Source organism: Peromyscus leucopus, chromosome X (genome assembly GCF_004664715.2).
Source record: "Peromyscus leucopus breed LL Stock chromosome X, UCI_PerLeu_2.1, whole genome shotgun sequence".
In the NCBI taxonomy this organism is placed as follows: domain Eukaryota; kingdom Metazoa; phylum Chordata; class Mammalia; order Rodentia; family Cricetidae; genus Peromyscus; species Peromyscus leucopus.
Window position 1 is genome coordinate 113971323 of NC_051083.1, and position 19595 is coordinate 113990917.

At 38.7% G+C, this 19595-nt stretch overlaps 1 protein-coding gene across 5 annotated transcripts in view; it reads left to right on the plus strand.

The window, feature by feature from the left end:
* The window catches only part of Slc25a14 (solute carrier family 25 member 14), a 41079-nt gene extending 21814 nt beyond the window's left edge, over positions 1-19265 (plus strand). For all 5 annotated transcript variants that reach the window (XM_028887351.2, XM_028887352.2, XM_028887353.2 and 2 more), the window contains 4 exons: positions 8653-8777; positions 10171-10306; positions 17372-17452; positions 18835-19265. In XM_028887351.2, the coding sequence (XP_028743184.1) occupies positions 8653-8777; positions 10171-10306; positions 17372-17452; positions 18835-18876 (384 nt within the window). In that variant the 3' untranslated portion in view covers positions 18877-19265. The remainder of the gene's footprint in view (positions 1-8652; positions 8778-10170; positions 10307-17371; positions 17453-18834) is intronic.
* The last annotated feature ends 330 nt before the right edge of the window (positions 19266-19595 follow it).

Here is a 19595-nt window from a genome sequence, read left to right on the forward strand (position 1 = left end):
CAAATCCACGTCTTCTTTTTTTCATGTGGAAACAAAAGCATAACCCCTTTCCCAAATGAATACAATTTTTGAGTTCCATTTTAAAGTTAAGGCATTCTTAAAGTTTCTAGGTTGGTTTATTTCTACAGTCCCTTTCACAATCCAGTGTCTCCCAGCAGCTATCCTTTGCTTATCAGCAATCAAAAAATTCAGAGACAACACAACAGCATACAGGATCCAGACTCCCTGTGTATTTCCCATTTCTACATGCCTTATTCTTTTTTTATTACTTTACTCTTTCTTTAAAGCGTTTACTTTATTATTTTTAAACGATTTACTCATTTATTTTTATGACGGTATATACTCTTTTTCTTTTTTTAACCCTACACATTGTTAAACACACTGCAACTATTTAGAGGTTTTTCCCCCATCTAAACCTGCTTTACTGTGTAACTGTAACCTTTTCTGTCTGCATCAGCAAAATCTTAAACCTCACAGTTTATGGCTCAAGCCCTCAGGCCATGGCTGGGAGGCGTGTCTCTGTATTTTGGCCTGCTTAAGAGACTATGGGACTAGGAAGCTGCATTTGACTCCATTTTTGTGTTTGGAACCTTTTTAAAAGCTCTTTTGGGTCTTATGTTGAAATATGTACCCGGACAGTGGGCACCGTATGTAGTGAGTCTTTCTCTCTCCCACCAGCCAGCACCCAAATAAGGACACAGAGACTTATTATTAATTATTAAAGCCCGGCCAATAGCTTAGGCTTGTTTCTAACTAGCTCTTATAACTTAAATTAACCCATTACTATTAATTTACTTTCTGCCTCTTGGCTTTATTACCTCATCTCTGTAGTGCTCATCCTGCTCACTCCATGGCATTTTTTCATTCTTCTTCCCAGCATCCTCTTTGCCCTGAAAATCCTGCCTAGCTATTGGCTGTTCAGCTTTTTATATAAATCAACCCGAGTGACACGTCTTCACAGTGTATAAAAGGATTATTCCACAAGAATAAATACATTTTATTTACATGTAAAAATATAGTTCTGAGAAAAGTATATCCCAGTGTGGATACTTTGCTTAGCATGCATGAATCCATAGGTTCAGTCTCTGGTATGCCTGCATACAAATCTATGTTGACACCTTTTCTTAATAAACTCCAATTTTGTTTCAAATTTTTTTAAAAAATTCAAAAATTTCAACAAAGAAATACATTTACTTTCTCCTGTGCAAATATGTGATCCTTTTAGTCTGTTTAATATTCCTGCCTTGGTTGTAACGTTTGGTCCTGAGAAATTTCAAGGTGTTCCTAACTCCTCTGTATAAAGAAGTGGTAACAAAATGGAACTTATATAAGAGTTGGAGAGACAGTTGTGTGCTAAGGCTTGTCTGGTAAGCTGGAGTATACCTTACCTGTTCAAAGAGGATAGCTGCATTTTTGCTGTGATTTGTTGTTGTCATGCATTAGTGGGAAGCTGTGTGTGGCTAAATTTTGAATTCTCTTTTTCCCCCCAGATTTATTTATTTTTATTTTATGTGCATGAGTGAGTCTTTTGCCAGAATGTTATAGAAGAGCACCACATGCATGTAGTGCCAGCAGAGGCCAGAAGAGGGCATCAAATGCCTTCAAATTGGAGTTAGGGAAAGTTGTGAGCCTTTATGTGGGTGCTGGAACGTGAATTTGGGTCCTCTGTGAAAGCAACAAGGGCTCTTAAGCTCTGAGCCATCACTCCAGCCCCTAAAATTTGATTTTTCAAGAGAATCTAGAAACTTGCATTTCTATGTGAAATCCCTTAATTGACAACTAACCACATCTTTTAGAAATGTTGTATAGGCCACATAAATAATATCTGTGGAGTGCAATCAGCCAGTATGCCCTAAATTAGGACCTTATTGGTCACCAGTGTGGTCTTAGGGGAATGGTCATTCTGTTTAGCAGAGTGAAGCAGATGGGAGAGGCATAGAGCAAGCTGCTGTTAGGCTAGGTCAGCAGGATCCCCATTGGCACTGCTGCATCGCCTGTAGTTAGGGCTTGGGAATTCAGAGAGGGTGAAATACTTTAATATAAAAGTTGCCTCAGAAAGTGGTTATCTACATAATATGTTATTTTCAGTTCTTAAATTTTATTTATTTTCATTGAGTCTCTATTTTTGTCCAAGTGTACTTAACAAATCCCTTATACATGATTAAGGAGTAATGTGGATTGTATGGATATTTCTGTTGGTAAAATGTTTGATATATAAACATGAGGACCTGAGTTTGATTACCATACCCCCATAAAATTATCAACAGCTGGGCACGGTGGTGTGCGCTTCATTCCCAGTATTGGAAAGGCAGACATGGGTGAATCTCCAGGCTCGCTGGCCAGCCAGTGTAGGCTAGTAAGTGAGACCCAGGTCTCAGTGAAAGACCCAGTCTCAAAAATCAATGTGGATAGCTCCAGAGGATTGTTCCCATGCACCTGCCCACACACAAAAGGAGTAATGATCAATAAAACGTATAAAGGCAAAACATTCCTTGTGAAAAATTTTCAAAACTGATGGGCATAAAAACGAGGGCCTAGTGAGATGGTTCACTGGGTAATGACACCTCTCTCCAAGCCTGATGACCTGAGCGCAATCTCTGGGACTCACATGGAGAGAACTGGAGAGAACTGACTCCTGCAAGTTGTCCTCTGACATCCACATGGGTAGCATGTATGTGTGTACTTACACATATAACACAAACACACACATGCACACACAAAATTAAAATATAATAAAAAATGGATAAAAGGAAAGTATAAAATGAAATTACCTTATCTCTAATCCAACAAACAGATAAAATATTTTAATATATTTCCTTCTAATCCTTTCTGAAAAGTATATATTCCTTTCTCTCTAAACTTAGAATAGCAGTGCTGGATATAATTTCATATCATGCATTTAAGAAAATGCATCAGGACAACTTTAAGTGTCATCTATCTTTTTTTTGGAGACAAGTGTAACACGAATTTCTAAATGGTCTTATTAAACAAAAAACTCAGGGAAGCCAGGTATTGGAGTCAAGGCTGGAAGATCAGAGAAGCAGAACAAGCCACAGCTAACCTCACCTCTCCACCTTCTCAGCCGCTCCTGTTTCCTCAAACTGGAAGCCTCTGAGTCCTCCCCCGAATGGATCTCAACTGAACTGCTGCTAAATGCCTAAAAACTTAAAAGCCTCTAGATCCTGGTCTTCACACCTTAATATACCTTTCTGCTTTCTACCATCATTTCCTGGGATTAAATGTGTGTGCCACCATGCCTGGCTGTTTCCAGTGTGGTCTTGAAATCACAGAGATCCAGATGGATCTCTGCCTTCAGAATGCTAGGATTAAAGGCGTGTGTGCCACCATTTTCTGGCCTCTGTATCTAGTGACTGTTCTGTTCTCTGACCCCAGATAAGTTTATTAGGGTGCACAATATATTGGGGGACACAATATCACCATAGACAAGAGTCTCTCATTGGCCTGGAACTTACTAAGTCCGCTAGAGTAAGTGTCTAGAAAGCCCCAAGGATCTGTCCTTGCTCACATCACTGGGATAATGACAGAAGTCTGACTTGTCATGCATTACCAGCTGTCTGTGGTCATGAGTTGTGATAGGCATATTCTGTTGGTTCATCTCTCGCTGCAGAAGGACATGTACGGGAGGAACTGTTTCCCTTTGCCTTTCCCCAGATTTTCACACTTGACCTAGTGTCATCCTTTCTTCTCACCCTCACATTCCGGGAGTCACACTGGGAAGTTCCCCTTCATCATTTCACTGACTTTCATTATTTTCCTCAATTTTTTTTTTAATGTTAGAGACAAAATTTTATCGTGTAGTTCAGGCAGGCCTCAAACTTGCTACAAGGACTTGAACTCACAGAGATGCCACCCAAGTGCTGGATTAAAGGTGTGTGCCACAAAGCATTGTTTTTATTATTTTGTCGCTGTAATGAGTGTGGACTCATGTCTCACCTTGTTTAGAGAAACTTCCTCTAGTACTGCGGATTGAGCTTAGGGCCTTGTGTGTCTCATGCAAGGGCTCTACTACGGAACTATATCAGTGATCCTTTTTCTTCTTTATAGTTTGAGAGATAGGATCTCACTCAGTTGGTAAGGCTAGCTGTGAACTCATTCTGTAGTCAACACTGTCCTTGATTTTAGGGTTCTTCTGCCTTAACATCATGAGTAGCTGGGATTAACTGCCAAGACTAGATTACCAGGACTATCATTTTAAAAAAAGACATTTTGTCAGTGTATACTATAGAAAATGAGTTTCATGCTGAGATTTTCATATATGCATATAGCATGTTTTGATTGTATTCACCCCCCCCCCATTGCATGTAGTTTCCCTCTAATTCCCTTCATCTTCACGGATTATCCCCTTTTTGCTCTGATGTCGTGTGTGTGTGTGTGTGTGTGTGTGTGTGTGTGTGTGTGTGTGTGTGTGTGTGTAAGCATTTGTGTGGGTGACAGAGACTAATAACCTTGGATGTGATTCCTCAAGAGCTGTCTACCTTGTTATTTTGAGACAAGGTATCTGACTAGAGGGAGTCTTCTGTCTTCCTCCTCACTACTGAGATTACATAAATAGGCATCACCACACTCCATTTTGAAAAAAAATGTGGATTCTGAGAGTTGAAGTCAGCTTCTCATGCTTGTATAGCAAGAACTTCATTGAGCCGCTTAAGACTTAGTATTTTTAAGTGTGTGTATCTCTGTGTGTCTGCAGGTTCTCTTGGAAGCCATGCCAATGGGTGCCCTAGAGCTGGAGTTAAAGGCAGTTGTGAGCCACCTGACATGGGTGCTGGGAATCGAACTCAGGTCCTCTGCAGCAGCAGTGCACGCTCTTAGCCACTGAGCCATCTTTCCAGCCCCTCTTAAAATAAAAAAAAATCTTTATTTATGTGTATGTATGGCCTGCATGTATTTCTATTTACCACATGAGTGTGTAGTGCCTGCAGAGCCAGGCAAGGGTATTGGATCCCTTGGAAATGGAGTTATAGATGCTTGTGAGTTGCCACAGAGGTGATGGGAATTGAACCTTAGTCTTATTTAAGAACAACCAGTACTCTTTAACTGCTGAGCTGTTTCTTCAGCCCCCTAGGGTGTTGTTTGTTTGTTTTTAACTGAGACAGGGTCTAACTATATAGCCCTGGCTGACTTGCAACCTGCTATGTAGACCAGGCTGGTCTTGAACTTAGAGATCTGCCTGCCTTTGCTTGAACTTAGAGTGCTGGGACTTAAATTTGGTGTTAACATGCCTGGCCCCCTTAAAACTTTTTATATGGCCTAAAAGATGATGTACTTTGTAGAAAGTTCCATGGGCTACTGAGAAGAATTTGTATTATGTAGCTGTTGGGTCTAATATTCTGTAGATGCGTATGTCTATTTTGCCCATTTTATCTGTATCGTAGTTTAACTGGTTTCTTTGTTTTTTGCCTAGATGAGATCTGTTGTTGGCAATGGGTTACTGAAGTCGCTCAGTACAATTGCTACTATACCTACTTGTCGCTTTATATTGGTCATGTTTGTTTTATGAAATTGGGTACACCAATATTTGGTACCTGTTTATGCAGTTGTTATATTTTCTTGGTTGATTATTCTATTTATTAATATGTGGTGACCATCTTTCCTTTCTTTGCTAGAGATTGAACTCTGGGCCTTATACCAGACAAGTAGTGTATTACTAAGCCATAACCCCAGCCAGGGACCTTCTTTAGTTTCTCTTAATAATTTTGCTTTGAAATCAGCTTAATCACCTATGGGAGTAGCTAATTCTGTTTACTTTTAGATTCTCTTTGCTTTGAATATCATTTTTTGTTACTTCCCATGTAGTATGTCTTTGATAGTGAGGCAAGTCATTTCAGATAACAAACACTTAAGTCTTGAGTGTTCTTCTTTTAATTCCATATAGCCAGTCTGTGGCTTTTTAATTAGTGACTTAATATCATTTACACTTAAGGCTGTTATTGAAAAGGTATGTACTCTTCTGTCTCCTCCTTATCTTAGTTATTGCCTCATCTAAAGAGTTAATAATGTTTGATTCTTATCTCCTAATTCTTATTTACCTGCTCTATCAAGATTTATTCTTTCCTAAGAGCTCATGATTATATATTTTTAAAACATTTTTTATTATGTACATTTGTATGTATTTATGTATGGGAATGTGTTTGTGAGTGCTGGTGCTTTGGAGTTAAACTACAGGCAGGGGATCCCCCTAGAATTGGAGTTACAGGCAGTTGTGATCTACCTGATGTAGGTGTTAGGAACTGAACTCAGGTCCTCTGTAAGAGCTTAGAGCTCTCAGCCTCTGATGCAATTCACAGGTAACAGGACTCGCTGCTCACTGTGGAGGATGGGAGCACATTCTGTCCTCATCCTCTGTGCCTCACACTTCCTTCTGCTTAAAGTTCAGTAGGTCTGTGTCGAACTCTCTATGTGACTTTTTCTGATGGGCATCTTCCATCCAGACACTGTGACAGGGTATCCCTCGGTGTCCAAATATTCCTATTCCTGAGCTTGTGCCCCCGCCCCCGCCCCACCCGGGGGTTTTCAGTTCTGTAGAGTAGCTCCGTCAAGCAGTGGGCCCCCTCTCAAGATGCTACCCGATTATTACACTGCAGCATTTGGGCAGTGATGCAGTGGACTGCTTCTCCAATGATAGCCTGCCATCCAGGAACACTCAGCGTTACACCAAATCTCCATATGTGATTTAAGGCTTGCAGGACTGCCACTTAGTTACCACTCGGACTGCCCGGATTCTACTGTTTATGTGTGGTTGCTACGCAGCATCTTTCTCGCCCTCTTGATGGGGCTGGAGCTATGAACTGTTCCTTAGGTCTCTTTGCCTCACCTTTCTGTATCTTCTCCGTGTTTTTAACCTCTTCCTTGATTCCTCATGTTCTCTTTCTGTCCTTGTAATAGAGACTCCCCATTGTTGCCCTGACGTCTTATTTGGGGCGTCATATGGAAGGAACTGTCTAACTTGCCACTTTACTGCCGAACTCTGTCCTCTTCAGTGCCTTTTCCTTTATGATTTTATCCCCCCCCCAACAGCTTTTTTTTTTTGACAGGGTTTCTCTGTGCAGCTTTGCGCCTTCCCTGGAACTCACTCTGTAGCCCAGGCTGGCCTCGAACTCACAGAGATCTGCCTGCTTCTACCTCCCGAGTGCTGGGATTGAAGGCGTGTGCCACCACTGCCTTGCCTCCTAACAGCTTTATTGGGAAAATGCACATATTGTAAAAATTTTCATCTTTAAAATATACAATTATATCAGGTGGTTTCATAGATTTATGCCACCATCTCTATTGTCTAAGTTGAGAACATTTCATTACCAAAAAGATAGTCGTTCCCATCACTGCCAATCCTCAGAACACTATAAAACTACTACTCTTCTTTTTGTCCATAGAGATTTGCCTACTTTACATGTTTCATCCAAGTAGAACTGTATTATGTCAGTCTTCAGGGAGTAGGTATGCACCCCTCCTGCCCTCTCCCTCCTTCCCTCCTCTCTTTCTGTCACTGAGCTAAGCCCCAAGTCTCAGTATATCATTTCTTTTTGTGGCCAAATAACAATTTCCATTTTGGGGATATGCTGTATCTTTTATCTACTCACCAATGAATGAGCATTTGGATTATTTTGTGCTTTTCAATAATATGCTAGCTATTGCTGTGAACATTGCCGTGTTCATTTTTTTTTTTTTTTGCATGAAAATGTGTTTTCAGGCCAGGTGATGGCAGTGCACACCTTTATTCCCAGCATTCCTGATGCAGAGGCAGGCGGATGTCTGATTTCAAGGCCAGTCTGATCTACAGAGTGAGTTCAGGACCGGCCAGCCAGGGCTGTTATACAGAGAAAGCCTGTTTCAAACAACAGCAGCAGCAGCAACAACAACAAAAGAAAATGTGCTTTCAGTTCTCTTGGGTATTGATCTATGAAGGGAATTGCTTGGTCATTTGGTAATTTTATGTTTAATGTTTTGATGAGATACCATGTTGGTGCTCCATTTTATGTATTTATCAGCAGTGGTAAGGGTTCCAGTTTCCTCACATCTTTATCAACACCTACTATTTTACTTAGAAAACATGACTGCAGTCATCCCAGTAGGTGTGAAATGGCATGTCATTGTCAGTTTTTTTTTTATTGAGACAGGGTTTCTCTGTGTAGGTCTGGCTGTCCTAGAACTCATTCTGTAGACCAGGCTGGCCTCAAATTTAGAGGTCTACCTGCCTCTGCCTCCCAAGTGCCACCATTGCCTGACTATCATTGTGGTTTTGATGTATATATATTTGATGTATATATTTTTCTAATGACTAAATTATTTATGATTTTCAAGTATTTCTCCATTGTGTGTTATTTTTTCACTCCCTGGTATTTTTTTAAATTGCAAGGTTTTGATTATGGTGCGATCCAATTTAACATATTTTATCTATATTTTTTTTTTGTCTTTTGTGCTTTGGGTGTTAGGGAGGGTTTTATTTGTAGTACAGCATGTTGATTAGGAATTATAAACATCTCAGTGTTGGTCACTGATTTGAAAGAATGAACTATACATTTCAGAGTTTATTTTTACGGTAATTTCCACCACCACCCAGCAATTTTGGTTCACTTTGCAGATCTATGTCATTCTCGGTATTTCTCAGGGTCTGATATCACTTTGGCTTTGTAGGGTGTGGTCCCAACTGCTCAGCGTGCCGCCATCGTCGTGGGAGTGGAGTTGCCAGTTTATGACATTACCAAGAAGCACCTGATACTGTCGGGAATGCTGGGAGACACCATTTTAACACACTTTGTGTAAGTGAGCTGTGTTTGATTCAGTCTGTGTTTAGCAGTTTTAACATAAAAAGCCTCGTTTACTGATATCCTCAGGTAGATTTATAACTGATATGTATGGCCTTAACACTTGTCTCCTATGGCCAATACTTCAAGCCTTCTGGATATTGTATAGTTTTAAATTTATTGCTATATATTTATTATATAAAATAGTGGGTTTTATTATGACATTTCATGTTACTTACTTTTCTCATTATTTAATTAGTATATATTCACTATAGAAGATTGTGTTTCAGTATGACATTTTCTCACATTTGTATTATATAATAATATAACATGCTCATATTCATAACATGCATATGAAGTACTCTGATTATATTTCCCCCCACCCATTACCTGCACTTATCCTCAGATACTGTGGACACCTGGCCACTTGGGAGCTGTGTATAGTGTAGAGACCTACTAGATGTTTGTATGATACTCTTTTGTTTTGTTGGTTTTTTGAGACAGGGTTTTTCTGTGCAGGCTTGGCTGTCCTGGAACTCGTTCTGTAGACCAGGCTGGCCTCGAACTAAGAGATCCACCTGCCTCTGCCTCCCGAGTGCTGGGATTAAAGGTGTGCACCACCACCTACCTGGCTTGTATGATATTTTTAGACAGCTTGTACTTTATTTACTTACATATTTTAGAGGAAAGGCCTCATAGAGCTCAGACTGGCCTCAGATTTACTGTGAAGCCAAGGATTCCTTTGAATTTCTGATCCTCCTGCCTTTCCTTTCAGAGTGCTAGGATTACAGATGTGCAAAGTACACTAGCACAACCTGTTTCTTCGGTGCTAGGGATCGGAGCCAGGGCTTCATGCTTGCTAGGCAAACACTGAACTGAGCTGCAGCCCAGGGTCCCATCAACCTGTATTTCTTATAAGCACATGCTTTTTCTTGCCTTTGTTTTTCCTTATCTGAAGGGAAATTTGCTCTTAATGGGACCCAGAAAAAAAAAGGGTCAAATTTTGTAGTTTCTGAAGCTAAACAGTTTTTGGATGAAGACTATTTCTGCTCTCATCTTGCATTTTCTCTATGATATTCTGCTCCTTAAATGCATTTGGCATATGATCCTGTGGTCAGAAAATTTTATGTAACTTATCGGTGGTACAGGACACTTCCTGCTTAGGGATGTCGTTAAGGTCTATGGACTATGTCCTCTCTAAAAGAGGCCGAGTTTTTGAATGAGAATGAAAGGGACAGCCTTTCCTTAGAAAGGAGTTTCTTTCTCTTTAGATTATAATGAAGGGATGTCAGGCTTTATCTAGTGGATCTGAGTTATTATGCTTTTGCCTTTGGCATAAGTTCTCTTTAAGTGGGCAAGTGGTGGAAGTGGGAATAATCTGTCTTCTTAAATTCGTTTTCTCCTTTAGTTCTAGCTTTACCTGTGGTTTGGCTGGGGCTCTGGCATCTAACCCAGTTGACGTTGTGAGAACGCGAATGATGAATCAGAGGGCAATAGTGGGCCATGTGGACCTCTACAAGGGTACTTTGGATGGTATTTTAAAGGTATGTGTACTGTGGATTTGGGTTACACTTTCAGTTTCTCTTTGGTGTTTAAGACATTTTTCAGTCTTTATTCTTCTTGCTACATATTCTGAACATCAAACAACCATTATGTGTATTTTCAGTAGCTTCTGAGAATCATTCAAAGACAAATAACCTATCTCCTAGGAAATTTGCTAATGTGTAGTGCTTCTTAATATTATTCCAGTTCAAATGCTTGAAAATACAGGATACATATATTAATAGCACTTTGTAGAATTTCAAGATTTAATATATCTGAGGTCATGGAAGGGGAAGTTGGAAGGGGAGCAGGAAGGATGGAAATGATATAAATGAGTACTTATGTGTGAAATTCTATTTTTTTTTTTTAAATTAGGAGGCTGGAGAGATAGCTCAGCACTTAAGAGTGCTGGTTACTCTCCCAAAGGCCTTGTGTTTTATTCCCAACATCCATATGATACCTTACAACTGTCTATAATGCCAGGGGATCGAACGCCCTCTTCTGGCCTTTATAAGCACTGCATGCACAGTATATGATACACATGCAGACAAAACACCTATACACATAAAATAAACATTTTAATAGGATTTATAATATCCCATGTTTTCCAACTTCAAATAAGAGAGACCCTGTCTTAGAAAGCCTTGTACTTAAGAAACCTCAAACCCAATATTCGATTTAAGTTCCAGGTTGTGTGGTTGATCATATTTTGATTTGAGTATTCCTGTTGGGGTTGAATGTCATAAATGTATACAGAAGTATTGGTTGCATTACTGCTATAAAAACAAATTCAGGGATAAAATATGAAGGGGCCATATGGTTTTTCTGCTGTTATCAGTTTCATTGAACAGCTATTTGTTATTTATGGGGCACTATTTTAATAGCTTAAGGGAAATTATAGCTATTACTAAAGTACTGGCAGTTACAAATAGATAATCAATACAGCCTAAAAAGTGATAAAACTCAGAAATCTATGGTAGGAAATTATAGCCCACACTTGAGAAGTTTGAAATAAGTTCTCTGGAGATGTTAGCAAATTGAATAATAACTCATTTCTGTTGAATGCTGTATTGCATGAGAGGAGCTGTTCTAATGAGACTCCCAGGTATTCAGTCATTGAGTTCTCCTCATTATCCCACGAGGTAGCTATCGAAGCACTGAAGGCTTACCTGCCTTAGAGCTTCTCAGCTAGCAAGTAGGCTGCTGCAGTAAACTCAGACCCTTTGGCGTGAGGAAGCACTCTTAACTAAAACACTTGGTGCTTTCCTGATATTAGTGCTATAGGTTGTTTGGGTTATAAAGGGTGTTGAATGTTGTACCGAGACACTTGGAGATACTGAGAGCTTTAATCAGGTCCCATTTGTATTTTAAGTAGAGCACTCTGTCTTTGTGGAAATAGGATCTAAGATAGTGGTTTTCAATCTTGGGTATACATTGAAATCACTCATTAATTCCACAGCTCCCATGTTTGCCTTAGATCAGTCAACTCAGAACCTGGGTTATCAAAAGTTTTAGAATTTCACAGGTGGTTGTGTGTTTATCCAACTTTGAAGACCACTAATCTAAGGGGATAAGGGTAGGGCAGTGAATGAGTCTTCTAAGTTTAACATGTATCAGAATTACTTGAATTAATTCATCATGTCAGAAGTGGGACCTGAGAATTTGTATTTCCAGGAAGTTCCCGGGTAGTACTGATTCTGATCTGGTTGATTTAAAGAGCCATTGACCTGCAGATAAAGATGTTGATTAAAAGACTTGAGTAGTGATTTGAGTGAGAAAGGATGAAGGCCTGATCCTCAATATGACTGGAAGTGTAGAAGATAGGACAGAATTGAGAATAATTTAGTTGAGAATAATTTAATAATCTGGAATAATTAGAATAATAGAGTTTTGTTGAGATGATACAGAGAGGTGTGGAGGGGAAGGGATGTCAAAGATGACCTCCTGGGTTTGGATTTGGTGACCAGATGGTGCATTTAGTGATGGAGACATCATAAGATGAATAGGGCTCAGCAGTTAAGAGTACTAGCTACTCTTGCAAAGGACCTGGGTTCAATTTCCAGCACCCACATGACAGTTTTCTGAGCATCTGTAACTCCAGTCCCAGGGGATCCAACAGCATCTTCTGGCCTCTGTGAGCACCAGGCACACATGTGGTACATGGACAAACATTCATACACATACAAAAATTTGAAAGAACAGATTTTATAGGAGACATTGGTTTTGATGCTTAGTTTGATGTGTATGAGGAGCAGCCCGTGGTATTTGGAGATATCAGGCCTAAGTTGGGGGAATTTTGTGGTTATAGGTAAGTGTCCTTGGGATCATTAGCATCCAGATAGGTATATAACCAAAGAGAAGATAGAGTAGTTAACGACCTTTTTACTTTCTGAGGATGCTAAAGTACTATACAGTTTTTTGCACTAAAGGCTTGTGCCAAACTGTATCCTGCAGAGAACTGCTGCCTCGGTCAGTCACTACTTCTGTAAAGAAGTGTATAGTTCTTTAGTATCCTTTTCACTCCGCCACCCCCATTTCTCCCTTTCTACATTCCAAATGCCCTAGATTTTTTCCCTAAGTGTTCATCCATATACTTTCTTAGATACCTGCTGTAATAACTTAATGTGCCTTTTGCTTTTTCCCACTTCTATTAATTCTCCAGATCCATAGCTTTTTCCACAAGAGCCTTTACTAACCATTCGACTAGATTATATATGCAAGGTTTCTTTTTTCCTTTTGCTTATTTATTTTTCTATATTTATATTTGTTTATTTTTTGAGAAAGTATCTTGCTATGTAGCTTAGACTTGTCTGAAACTCACTATTTAGGCCAGACTGGTTCCAAATATATGATTCCCCTGCCCCTGCCTTCTGAGTGTGCAGGGTTTCTTATAGTTCCTGTCATACCATTAACAATTCTCTCTCTGTTCCTCCCTCCCTCTCCCTCTCTCTCTCTATATATATTTAAATCTTCATTGAGGACAAATTCACATATTGTTAAAATAATTCATTCAAAATGGTGTGTAGTATATAATGATGAGATGTGTATAACAATTACTCGGTCAATTTTTGAGCATCTTCATGACCTGAAAAGTGACCTAGTTACCATTTTATCACCTCTGTTTCTCCCATCCCCTCAGAACTAAGTAAACACTAACTTACTTCCTATTTCTATCAATATGTCTGTTCTAGATATTTTATCAAAATGGAATCATATTGTATGACCTTTTTAATTGGCTCCTTTCAAAGTGGCTTGCTTTCAAGGTTCACCCATAGTAGCATGTATCAATTCTTTCCTTCTTTTTATTGCTGAATAAAATACTACATTGCATGACTGTATCACATTTTATTCATATTTAGTACTTTTTATTGGAATTTCTTTTATTGTTTGTTCCAGTAAAGTTTCATGAAAACAGAGCTGCATACATTTCCATTTATTAGTTTTTCCAGGGCAAGTTATTTATTAAATCAATGTATTCATTTATTACACAGCAACAGATAACTTATACTGTCAGTGCCCCTATGGAAGGTATGTGCTAGTGATATTGACAAGCAAATACACAAATTGATATAGACAGATAGGTATTGGTAGATATTAATATATTAATACTCATATTTTGATATATTTATTGCAGAACTCTGTTATCTGTGTTTACCTGCAGAAGTTCTTATTTGTTTACACATAACCTGCTTCTTCAAATGTCCTGGAGAATTATAAGGATTCAGATGAGTTTTGGAACTGTTAGAGCATCATACTATTTTTGTGTGTGTGCATTTATATTCAACAAAACTTTAATGTTCCAAGAGGTATGAGGTGGTGGGTATATAGAGGTGAACAAGGCAAACACTATTCATTCTCTATGGAAAGTTATAATGTAGTTGAGAGAGACAGACAAATAATTTTAGATAGAAGTAAATACTATGAGGAAAATAACAGCATATTGAAATGGCAACTTGGTGGTCTGAATTCCTTCAGCTAGGATGCTTAAGAAATCTTATGGATAATTTGGATAATGGGAAGGAGGTGGCCATGTGAAAACCTTGAGAAAACCATTTCATAAAGAAAGAAGAGATTATAAAAGGCCTAAGTTGAAATGAGTTTGACGTATTAGAATTAAAAATCAGGATTGTGTGGCTGAGTGTGGTGAATGAATGAGAAAGCAGTAGGAAGAGAATCTGCAGCGAGGGACAGGGTCTAAATCATGAAGGATCCTGCAGATCATTGCAGAGAATTTGCAATTAGAATGAAGCCACCTGAGAACTTTTAAGTAGGACTATAATATGGTCTGATTTATAATTCTTAAAGATTGATTTTAGTTTGTAGGTGGAGATCTTAGACCAATTAGGATTTTATTGTGGTATTTGAGATAATGATAATTGGATTATGTCTGAAGTCTCTTGTCATTTAATTGTATATTTTTAGGTTATCTGCATCTCAGCTTTATTTTGAGTAGTTGTAAAAACGAAAACGGATTTTGGCTTGAGTCCTTCAGATTTGCTGGAGGTCCATTAGTAGAAGCATATTATCTATGGCTGTCTATCAGTAGTATCATTAGTATGTAATTATTTGTCCTCCCCACTCCCAAGTGGTTAATGAGGACACTTATTTCTAGATTCTTAATTTGCAGGATGAGAAGAGAGATATCTTTAAATCTGGCTGCTCATATCATTATCTTATTAAAATGTGTTCATTTCTTAAAACAATGGTAAAATTCATTTCACCAATGAAAAGGCAGAACAACATTTCTCAGTATCTGACAAAACACCCAACATATTGTCATTGCTTAATAGATATTTGTGTATTATATAAACTACTTTTTGGTAGAATTCAGCATATGATATCAGCTTTTGACTTTTAGTCTGTCATCTAAATCTTGAGACCATTTGGTACATATAGAGACCCCCTACTATATAAATAAGGGCACCACAGTGCAAAGTAGCTCATGTTGTTCCTCATACATGGTCCTTAAATCATTCAATGAAATATACCATGGAGTCACAATAACTTTAAAAATATAAAACAGAGAAGGCAAGTGACTTTCTCAAGTCCTTATTCTCTTCCTTATTTTCTTCATCCCTTTTTATCATTTCTGGATACAATATGTATCAATATATTAATATCTACCAATATCCATCTATCTATAACAATGTGTGTATTTGCTTGTCCACACTAGAATATACATTCTCTAGGGGCACAGACTGTATAAGCTATGTACTGCTGTGTAAAAAATTACTCTAAAACTCAGGGTCTTGAAAGAACAATTATTCTTTTCCAGTTTTGGCAGATCATAAATTGATACCTCTACTATTTTTTTTTCAAGACAGGGTTTCTCTTTGTAGTTTTGGTGCCTGTCCTGGAACTCACTCTGTAGACCAGGCTGGCCTCGAACTTACAGAGATCCGCCTGGCTCTGCCTACTGAGTGCTGGGATTAAAGGCATGCACCACCACTGCCTGGCAAATGGGCAGTGAAATTATTTTGGTACCTCTACTATTTTTTTATCATAAATTGAAAAGCAGCTTTGTTGAATTATTCTAGATTAAGACCTCTTAGAGGTTGTATGTCAGCCAGGGCTTCAGTCATCATCAAGGCTTGATTGGGGCTAGCATATCTGCTTCAAAGATGACTTGACAGTATTAGTTAAATGCTTCAGCTCTCTATGATGAAGGCCTCTCTTCATGGTATGACAGCTGGTTTCCTTCAGAGAGAAAAATTCAAGTAAAGAGGAGATAGACAACATATATATATATATATATATATATATATATATATATATATATATATAATACCTTTTATAATCTAGCAGTGTTAAATTCTGCTATGTTCTTTTGGTAACTCACAATAGTCCTGATATGTTATGATGTGAGGACTGCACAAGGATATGGATGACTGGGAATAGGGTATAGAAATGTGGTAATTCAAGTTAGGATAGGAAGTGAATTAGGTACAACCCTTTGGACTCACCAAGATAGGCTAGATAATGCAGTATTTTCTCTGAATTTGTCAAATGCTATTGGACTAGACATTGTTAATATAATTCTTGCCTATAGTTATTGTACTTATTGTATTTAGACAAAAAGGGGGAAATGTTGTGTGATATTTTGTTTGTGTTCTAATAAAGTTTGCCTGGAGATCCAAGGGTGGAGCTAGCTGCTAGTTAACCATAGAGGCCATTTGGTGGTGGTTCACACCTTTAATCCCAGCACTTGGGACGCTTATGCCTTTGATACCAGCACTTGGGAGGCTCATGCCTTTAATCCCAGCACAATCAGGATGTCGAGACAGGAATATAAGGAGGGTGGGGACAGGATCTCAGCCCCTCTTTCTATTAGAGGATTCATAGAGGTAAGAAGTCTCTAGTGGCTGCTGCTCTGCTTCTTTGATTTTTACCCCGATATTTGACTCATGGTTTTTATTGATAAGACTAATTTAGCATCACACTTCAATAGGGTCCTTTAAGTGTGCCATCACTTTATGTAGCTATCTCTAGTTACTTCAGATACAATAATGCCTGTGAAAGTATTACTATTCATAATTTCACTACACTCATTCATATAAAGAAGGTGGATCAATTATCCTGCATTATCCTCTCTTATTCCTGTCCTTCTCCCCCAAAATTCCCTTCTACTACCCAACAACTTCTATTCCTCCTCTCTTTTGTCTGTTTGTGACCCACTACATTTAATTAGGGTGTTTGGAGACAGGGTCTCATGTAGCCTAGGTTGGTCTCAAATTCACTGTATAGCTAAGGATAGTCTTGAACTCCTGATTTACTTCCTCTACTTCCAGAGTGCGAAGATTTTAGGCATGTGCTGCCATGCCCAGCTCTTTTTTTACAATTATATTTCCAGAATTAAGAAGTATGTGTTGTATATGTTGGGTACTCAGTAATAATTGTTGAGTAATGGCTTGATGGATTTAGACTACCAATTATTTAGACTCCAAAGTGTATCTTCAGAAAAGAGATCATTCATTATAGCCAAAGTTGCTGGGGGTGGGCATGAAAAATGGTTGTCAAATATAAAAAGAAAGGAAAATTCACTATTTTTGGTTATGTCTTTACCTCAGATGTGGAAACATGAAGGCTTTTTTGCCCTCTATAAAGGATTTTGGCCAAACTGGCTTCGACTTGGACCCTGGAACATCATTGTATCCTTTTAGAAATTGAGAATACAAGCCAGTACTTCAATGTCCCAGGTAATTTTAGTTTATGGAAAGGTAATTTTGATATTAAATGCTTTATAGGCATGTAAGAAACTCAAGCATCCCACTGGAGACCAGTGTGAATGGAATCAATAGTGAAACAACTTTCCCTTGGAGGCAAATACACATTTAAAGTGACAGAAAAGATGTGTCAAATGTTCCTCTTTAAATCAAAATGTCTAAGATGGCTCCATGTGGAAAGTTGCTCACCTCCGTACCTGGTGACCTGAGTTTAATCTCTGGGACTTATGGTGGAAGGAGAGAATTGGCTTCTGTAACTTGTCCTCTGAACTCCATACACATACCGTGGCAGGTACATACCCTTCCCAGCAAATAAGCAACTAACTAACTAACTAACTAACTAACTAACTAACTAACTAAATAAATAAATAAGCAAATAAATGTAATGCAACAAAATGTCAAGCATAGCCAGTTGTCCTCTGAACTCCATGAATACACTGTGGCAGGTGCATGCCCTCTCCAGCAAATAGTAAACAAACAAACAAACAAACAAACAAATGTAATAAAACAAAACGTCAAGCACAGCCAGTCTTAAAAGGGCTATGAAATTTTTAGCAACACTGATCGAAGATGCTCACAGGAAAGTGCATGCTATTGTCTAGATTTCTTTTCTTTTTTCTTTTGGTTTTTCAAGACAGGGTTTTCTCTGTGTAGTTTTGGTGCCTGTCCTGGATCTTGCTCTGGAGACCAGGCTGGCCTTGAACTCACAGAGATCTGCCTGGCTCTGCCTCCCAAGTACGCCACCACCACCTGGCGTGGTATAGATTTCTTAACAAATAACTATGAGACCCAAATAGCTGGAAAATCTTAAGAGGACACAAAGCATTCATACAGTGAAAGAATCCACAGCCAAGTGGGATTCTATTATTATGAGTGGATTTCTCCCCTTCAGCCATGCTTAAATACCTCATGTGTTTAGAGCCATGTGCTGGATACTGTGTGTGATGCTAATGTGTGTACTTGTTAGCTTGGCAGGGTTGGAAAATAGCTCCTCACCCTTCTGGGATCTGTAGGCTGAACAGAGAGAATATTCCTTTCTCTCTTTGGAATTATGTGTTGTGTTGTGTTGTGTTTGTTCTGTTTGCTTTTGAAAACTCTAACTTTATTATGATCAGTTTCCATTGCTGAGTGCCATTGATCATGGTGGGTACATAGTAGGCACTCAACACAGTTTATCTTAAGAAAAGTCTTTCAAGGCAATCCCCTTTAGACTAAGTACATTAATTTAAGAGAATGCAATGCACAGTTTTCAAAATGGGTTTAACTTTCAGTATCAACTCAGAAATCTTCCCTGACTCATTTTTCAGTTTTTTATTACATATGAGCAGCTCAAGAGGCTTCAGATCTAAGAACTGAACATCTGTGAGCCCAGCCCTGCCGCCCTTTCTACTGTTCTCCTTTGTGTTCCTAATGTATTTTGACAAAGATGTATGTGTTTACAGAACCAGTGGTCTCCCAAGGGCCCTCTAATGGAAGACTAGTAGGATGACTTAAGGTTGTTGATGCATTTGTGTTACCTCTTCCCTAAGAGGAAGTATTAACATTGCGAGTGTGACCCCAGATTGGTGTCTTCTGTGAAGATGGATACTGATGGGTGACATTCCAAAGGGCCTTCTTTTCAAATGTGGGTTAAATGTAGTTGGTTATCCCCAGATAGGCTACAGCAGAAGGCTACCAGCACAGTTACTGCTATCTATGTTATAGACCTTGGTTCTCATTAAACTATTTATTGGCTGAATCATTTTGACGTTGTCTTCATTTACCTAACTCTAAGTTACATTCTCTGGGAAGTGAAAAAGAGAAAGTAACTATGAAATCGAGACTGGACTCTTAAAACACATTTATGGGAGTAGAATAAGTACATTGTGTTTTTGCAAGGCCATTTGTCAACATAATGCCACCCACTTCTAAACATCAGGGCAGTGGTTCTTTCCAGAATATGAAACAAGTAAGCAAGTGGATCATTTGGAAGAATTCTACAGATTAAATGCTAACCAAGGCTTACAATATAGCCCTGTGCTCCGGGTTAAGGTCTTCATAATTATCCGCTCATGTGTTTATTTAAATG